The following is a 7675-nucleotide window of genomic DNA, read 5'->3' on the forward strand; positions in this document are numbered from 1 at the left end:
GTATTTGCTTTCATTCCTTTCTTTTCTTTTTGCGTTTGTTTCCTTGTTTCAAGTCGACTCCACACTTTTCCGCAACATCATTTTTTTTTTTTTAAACTGATGAACATCTCATAATTAGTTCTTAATTAGTTATGTGTCTGTGCTGATTGCCAAACAATTGCTGCATGCCTACAGGGACTCCTGGAGGACAACTGCTGAAATTCAGGTTGACAGCTTAGATCAGTGGTTGGCATGAAAAGCCATATCTGTTTCTCGATTTTATGCCAACTTCTGGTCTTAATAATTTAATTAGCTCTAACATTTATGCCATCTGACATTTTTTGCTACATTTCTAGATAAGTGCTTGAATGACAGCCAAAGATTGTTATTGTGTCTCTATATGACAGTTTTTAAAACCAGCCCTCCTGGGCCATAATTGTCCAATCCTGGCCTAGATGGCCACATACTCAAGTACATTAAATGCCAAATCAGCTGTAAAACCAAGAATGTTGGGCCCTGCACACACCAAACACCAAGAAACACCAGGCTCAGGTGCAAGGTTCAGATTCCCCAGATGTTAATAGCAGAAGTCAATCCCCACTGTCCACTCACAGATGTTTTCCCAACAGATGTTAACTGGCTAAAATGGGAGTTTATTTCTGCTTCTAACAACAGAGGTGATATTTTCCATGTCACAAAATCAAATCACTAATTGTAATTGAAGGTGACCTTAACAAATACATTATAATGCAAATGAAAAGATATTCTTTGTGTAATACATTTGAAAAATAGCGTTTGCAATTTGCAACTAAGTTTTGAGTGTATTTAGTGCAATTGTTGTATTGGAATTTTAGTTTAATATATGATGCATTGTGTCGTAATTTGTGTTTATTCATTTATTCAATTCTTATTATTTGACTTTCCCAACAATGCTCATCTCGACATCTGTACCCTTACTGTTTCCTGTCATTATTGAAGTGTCAAAAAAATCAAAAAGTCACATGGATTTAAATACCTTTTCCCCAGATGTGTACTGAAGTAAAAAATTGAAATTTCACAATGATATTTTCATTGTATTTGACTGACATTGGCCCTTCAATGCTAAACTTGAACCCCCCTTCCCCCCCCCCCCCCCTTGGCCTTCCCTTAATTATTTTCAACGATTCCAGAGACGCGGCGTTGGCGTGAGGAACGCGCGGTCGGTGTGTCCCCTCTCACTGCTGGGGGGCTGCCTAAGAGAGCTCCGTGTCTAAGCCTTGTAAACCTTTCAGATTCAAGAGATGCAAATACAACGGCGGCGACGGAGGTGACGCCTTTTAGCCGGGGTTAAACGCAGTCTGGTTAATTGATAGCACAAACGCGCACGCACACACACACACACACACACACACACACACACACACACAGTGATATTACGGGGGCGATGGAGAAAGGGAGGGGCGGGGTTAGGCTGAATCACGGCACACTGCGATAAAGAGAAGCTCAAGGTCAGGGAGAGAGAGAGAGAGAGAGAGAGGGAGAGCCAGCCCTACCGGCCAATTTGCATCCGAGATGAGCCGGGGCGGGGGGGGGGGCGTCGGGCGAGGGCGGTGGGCGGGGGGCGGGGGGGGGCGGGGGTTTGGGGGGGACGGCAGGGCGAGGGCGCTGATCTCCTGCCCTTTGTGATGGAGATTCCGGCCGGGCGGAAAAGAGGCGGGGGTGGGGTTGGGGGGTGGGGGGGTGGCGAGGGGGGGGGGGGGTCCTGCGATAATGATGAACTGTCTTAATGCCATTCATCCATTCGGCCGCCGACTACTCATGCAGAAAAAAGGAGGCTATGTAAAAACGACGTTAGGAGAAAATAATTTGTAATCGTTGCATCGGGGGGCCGCGCTTGGAGGGGACATTAAGAGCAAATCCGTGCTCTTTTTTTTTTGGGTAGGCTTATGCTCTTTATCGGCCGATATTTACCCAACTTACTGGAGCGTGAAAAGCTTTCAGCGCCCAGGACAGATGGGGGGGGGGGCGGTCCTTTTTTTCCTAGGTAATGCTATCTCCCGGGTTATTACTCCTATATATTGATAGCCCGGGTAATCGCGGGCAGATATCGTCCCACTAAAAAAAAAAAAAAAAAAAAAAAAATACTGATTATTTGAATGTTTGTGAGGGGGAGGGGGGAGGAGAGAGAGAGAGAAAGAGAGAGAGAGAGAGAGAGAGAGAGAGAGAGAGAGAGGGAGAGAGGGAGTGTGTGAGTGGGAGAGGGAATGTGAGAGAGAGATACTGTGTGTGTGTGTGAGAGAGAGGGAATGCGTGTGTGAGCGGGAGAGGGAGAGAGAGAGGTAGGGAGATAGAGGGAGTGTGTGAGAGAGAGAGGGGGGAGTGTGTGTGTGAGAGAGAGAGAGAGAGAGAGAGAGGGAGAGAGAGAGAGAGAGAGAGAGAGAGAGAGGGAGAGAGGGAGTGTGTGAGCGGGAGAGGGAATGTGTGAGAGAGATACTGTGTGTGTGTGAGAGAGAGGGAGTGTGTGTGAGAGAGGTCGGGAGATAGAGGGAGTGTGTGAGAGAGAGAGAGAGAGAGAGAGAGAGAGAGAGAGAGGGGGAACACAGAGGATTCGGGAGCCGGCTGTTTCATGAATAGTTCATTCCATTCACGGCCCCGTGTCCAGAACTGCAGAGAAATATCGCCGCATTAAAAGCCTCGAGTGGATTGATAATGGACCTTTTTATATTTAATAAAAAATGACGCTTTTACATCTCGCCGCTCCGGAAGGACGGCCGACGGGAAGGAGGGGGGCGCGGCGTACGCGCGCCGCATGAATAAGGGTTGCCGAGCTGGCTAATGCCGTCTCCCGGACGAGGGGCCGCGCGGCGATAGCGAGCGCAATAGCGAGCGCGCGAGACGATAGCGGGAGCGTGCTGTTTGCGCAGCGGCCAGTAGGGGAGGCAGAGAGCGATCTGCGTGCGTTGTACACGCGTGTGCTAGTGTGCACATACGTGCTTTATGAATCGTCACAGTATATTCGCAATTTCAAGTGACTGGTATAGCGCCGCCAAGTGGTCGATCGTACTAAAATCACTCATTCGCGTGATATGGACACCGTATGACCAAAAAGTATCTGGACACCCCTTGGTCTGGGGCTGTTTTTCCTGGATTGGGCTAGGCCCCTTTGTTCCAATGAAGGCAAATCTTAATGCTACAGCATACTATGGTATTTTAGACTATTCTGTGTTCCCCTCAACAGTTTGGGGAAGGCTCTTTCCTGTTTCTGCATGACATTGCCCCCAAGGACACTGCAAGGTCCATATAGAAATGGTTTTGATGAGAACAACGTGGAAGAACTTGTCTAGCCTGCACGGAGCCCTGATCTCAACCCCGTCCAACACCTTTGGGATCAATTGGAAAGCCAACTTCAAGCCGGGCCTAATCGCCCAATCAGTGCCCAACCTCACTAATGCTCTTCTGGATGGATGGGAGCAAATCCCTGCAGCAAGGCAACAGCATCTAGCATAAAGCCTTCCTAGAATAGTTGAGGTTGTTATATTGGCAAATGGTAAGCCAACTCCATATTAATGCCCATCATTTTGGATGATGTAGTGTATATGGCCACTTTTGGCCATGTAGTGTGTATGGATTACCCCAGTGTTCAGTTTTTCCTGAACTGGAAAAAATTGTAGGAGAGTTATAAAATCATACAAAAAAGGGTGGCTATAGTGAATAATTCAATACAGAAGAAAAAAATGAAAGTGAAAAGGTGAAAGAGAAATAGATAAACTGAACAATTTAACAGTCCTTAATCCCAAACTATATTTACATCATACAAACAAAGGTTGTATGACTTGTTTTGTTGATGTTCTTATCTAGGGAAACTAGGCTGTGCCAAATTGTATATGATTTTACCCAGTTTTCTAAAGTGAAGTCGCTGAGGGGCCAGTGCTTTCATTTCAGCTTCACAGTAAACAAGCTTGTCTTTCAGACCCAGACAGGAACTCTGGTGAAGCCCGACCGCATGGATGCCCACAGGAACTCAGCATACTGCTACAACTGTGCCAGAAGAGGACATTTTGGCTTTGTGAGTGGGCAGTGGAATGGTATCAAAGACCATGGGGGTTTTATACATGAGCTCTAAGGCCGGATGGGAGTTTTGCTATAGATTATCTATACACTGACCAGATGGTCACATCTGTGTTCTCAACATCAAAGGGTAACACATTGGATTCTATATTAAGGCTGCAGTAATTAACATGAATTAATGTATTTGCATAACGTTGACAATGGTAACATATGTATATCTAACTATTTCATTAAAAAACTGCTTAACTAGCCTCTAACCCCTCAAACATTACTAAAGGGAGAAAATAACATGACCAACTTATTTATAATGTATTCATCATTGGCAAAACACTAAAGATACTCCAAAAAAAGTAATGTGAGTTATTATATTCAGTATTAGAGCTTGGTTACTGTTTATTACTGTCAATATTTATTTGTAAATACTAGTTTTAGTTATTTCATTATTTTTATGAATTTTTCATGTTCCACTGTATATAATGTATCATTTTCTGCATAGTAATGATAAGTTATGAATATTCATGGAGGGCGTGGTTGTAGACAGAACATCCCCAGTTTGTGCAGCACCACAGACAGCAGCTGGACAGCTAGAGAGGACAGCAGGAGGACCAGAGCCGTCCATCTGTTTTTGTGTGTAAAACGTCCGTGGTGCTGCTGACCAGAGGCCGGAGCTTTATTTCTCGCAGGCGTGCAGCCAGAGAAGGATGTCCAGCGGAATCTACCCCAACGTCCCGTACGTCTCCCGCTACGACTCGACACAAGATGTCTGCCAGAGGGACAGCCGGGTGCAGAAGAAAGCGAAAGGTGCCTCTCTTAGGAACCATGCAAACAGCGCAAGGGTCACAGTCTGCTGAACATATTCAGCTGTATTCACCATAATGGCAAAGCCTCCATTTTGGGTGCCTTGATTCCTTGAACGAAACACAAATCGCTTGAAAGAAGGTCTGTCTACCAATAGAAATAACTGGCTGAAATAATGTAGTCATTATGGTACTTATTCCTTGTGGATGGAAAGAATAACAACTACACTGAGTGACAGTGAATGCTTTATCAGTTGCGTTGGTGTTTTCCAGAGTTGCTGGACGCTGGCCTCCTGGTACTCCCCCCTGATCCACAAGGGGGCGACAGAGAAGAATCGCCAACTGGGAAGAGGAAAAAGCACAAAGGAGGAGGGGGAAAGGAGGCTAAAGGGGCGACTCCCGGTGCCAGGAAGGGGGAGAGGCAGCCCGGCAGAGGGAAGACGTGGCCGGAGAAAAGGAAGGAGCGCCGACAGATCAAGAAGCTTCGGAGAGAAGCGATGGCCCAGCGAACGGGAGCGACTGGGCCAGCTCTGCTGGAGGAGGAGGAGGAGGAGGAGGAGCGACTCTTCCTCAGAGGCCCTGAAAGAATACCATCAGGGACAGCCACACCCCCTGTCAAAGGCAAGGCCAGCCCTGGTCTGTTTGGCTCAGGGAAACGTGGCGATTGGAAGAACAGGAAGTGTAGAGACAGGAAGTGCAGGGACAGGAAGTGCAGAGAAAGGAAAAGCGCCAAGGGCAGGAAGCAAGGGGCCCTGAAGCATGAGGATGTCTACCCGTCAGATGAGAACTTTCTTTCTGTCAAGCGCAAAGCACGTCATCGCAAACGGTAGTCGTTGGTTACAAGTGTGTGAACGTGTCCGTGTGCACGCTCAATAATAGGCAGCTATGAGCAGTTTTGGGGCTATTCATTTTTAGCTATTTTATAAATGTTGTTTATACATGCCTTTTTTTTCCTGCTCTTCAGTCCTTGACCCAGTTACAGCGCCCTCTACAGTGCTGAATACCACATGGCTCCTGCCTTCTTGACTGCAGTGCTTCATCTGTGCTATTTCATGAGGATTTCACAAAACATAATGATGAGACTCAGCTATTACCAATTTATACATAACTTATATATTTATATACAATATGTTTTGTAACTCAATTATGTAGAACAGTTGGAGTTCTTACAATACAATAAACTAAAAGTCCATATTTAAAGATCCTGTGCTATCACTTTATTCTTACATGTGAAGTTTTAAATAAGCCACAAAATGTAGATGTATGTATTTTTTCTAAATTTATGAACAGAAAAAAAACTCATTTCTAACTTGAATATCTTCTAGCTGACAGGTTTATTTCACAATTACATTTTGGGCTTTTCCAAAGACAACTGGATGTTGGTGTGTCCGGTCTGTATGGATATGCACTTCAAGATTACATTTGATTAGCACGCCCACTGATAGCACACACAGCTGTTCGGATAAAATGCAAATACCAGTTTAATTAAGCAATAAATATAGTGTTCAACTGATTAAGACCTAATGTCATGGTTTTGGCTGATACCACCATTTATTTTCCTAGCTGCGCCTTTTCTTCAGTTATTACGGCCATTGGTTTTTGATGCGCCTTTTCTTCAGTTATTACGGCCATTGAGTTGATTAAATTATACACGTGCAAATTTCTTTTTACAGTTTGCACCTGTTGGCGTTCTATTTAAACCCTGAGCAAGCCGATAAGCTTTGCTTCAGTGTCACTTATGTTGCACGAGAGCCGGTATTCTGTCAAGCGAGGTAAAGGTAAAGGTAAAGGTAAAGGTAAAGGTAAAGGTAAAGGTAAAGGTAAAGGTAAAGGTAAAGGTAAAGGTAAAGGTAAAGGTAAAGGTAAAGGTAAAGGTAAAGGTAAAGGTAAAGGTAAAGGTAAAGGTAAAGGTAAAGGTAAAGGTAAAGGTAAAGGTAAAGGTAAAGGTAAAGGTAAAGGTAAAGGTAAAGGTAAAGGTAAAGGTAAAGGTAAAGGATTGAGTTGCGATATTGGATTGTTGTGGCTATAAAATTAGCACAACAGTCTTTAGCTTTTTAGATTGTTGGCAACAAGTTAGTGCCACAATCTAAGCTCAGTATTCTTTCTTTGGGGTTTTACTTTTTCAGCCTCGGTTCGAGGTCTGTTTTCTTTGAGTTGCCCCGTTTTCTGCTCCGGCAGTTTTGTTTTATTTTCATACTCCTTAAGCTTTAGTTCTTTTTTTTTTTTTTTTTACCCAGTACGTGGGTTGTGTAGAGCTTTTCTTTGGGATACTCTCCCTAAGGAGTATTGTTTTCCTTTCCCTTGTCTCTTGAGACTTTGTGGCTATTTTACCTCTGGTTAATAGCTTAAAGAACCCCCTGTTCAGTCGCGGTTGGTCTCCCAAAACTCCAACTCCCTCACACCTAATCCTCGTGTCGTGGGCAGTATAAGAACTTTGCTACTTTCAGGATGAAAAATAAAAATTTACGCCATTTGATCATTTTTAAAGTTCTTACACTGTTTGCATGGGTGCTTCTGCAGATTATACATAGGTGCCATGAATAACATGCGGTAAGCATAGGAAGTCTCAATAAAATGCTAGTATCGTGCGTGACATTGTAATTCTATTTTTGAATGTTCGGTCCCCCTCAGTGTTACGCTAGTTCCAGTTTTAACAGGAAAAACCCAGCTGTGCTCTGTACGGAATTGACTTCGCGCGTATTTGGACATGCTGCATTTGACCGTCCCCGTCCCTCTCCAGCGACATTACGCAATGTTGTCGACCGGCCAGTTCCAATTCTGTTAGCAGTTATTATCATTTTACTGTGGCAGTAATTTGCCAATAGCGATCCTGCTGGGTAACACGAGGGTGT

The 7675-nt window shown here is 44.6% G+C and overlaps 1 protein-coding gene across 1 annotated transcript in view; it reads left to right on the forward strand.

The window, feature by feature from the left end:
* LOC118231233 (zinc finger CCHC domain-containing protein 7-like) overlaps window positions 1-6017 on the forward strand; it is a 92672-nt gene extending 86655 nt beyond the window's left edge. Inside the window, exons 7-9 of the mRNA XM_035424876.1 lie at window positions 3929-4024; window positions 4710-4827; window positions 5097-6017. Of these exons, the coding sequence (XP_035280767.1) occupies window positions 3929-4024; window positions 4710-4827; window positions 5097-5653 (771 nt within the window). The 3' untranslated portion in view covers window positions 5654-6017. The remainder of the gene's footprint in view (window positions 1-3928; window positions 4025-4709; window positions 4828-5096) is intronic.
* Window positions 6018-7675: the final 1658 nt, after the last annotated feature.

Source organism: Anguilla anguilla, chromosome 7 (genome assembly GCF_013347855.1).
Source record: "Anguilla anguilla isolate fAngAng1 chromosome 7, fAngAng1.pri, whole genome shotgun sequence".
Lineage (NCBI taxonomy): Eukaryota > Metazoa > Chordata > Actinopteri > Anguilliformes > Anguillidae > Anguilla > Anguilla anguilla.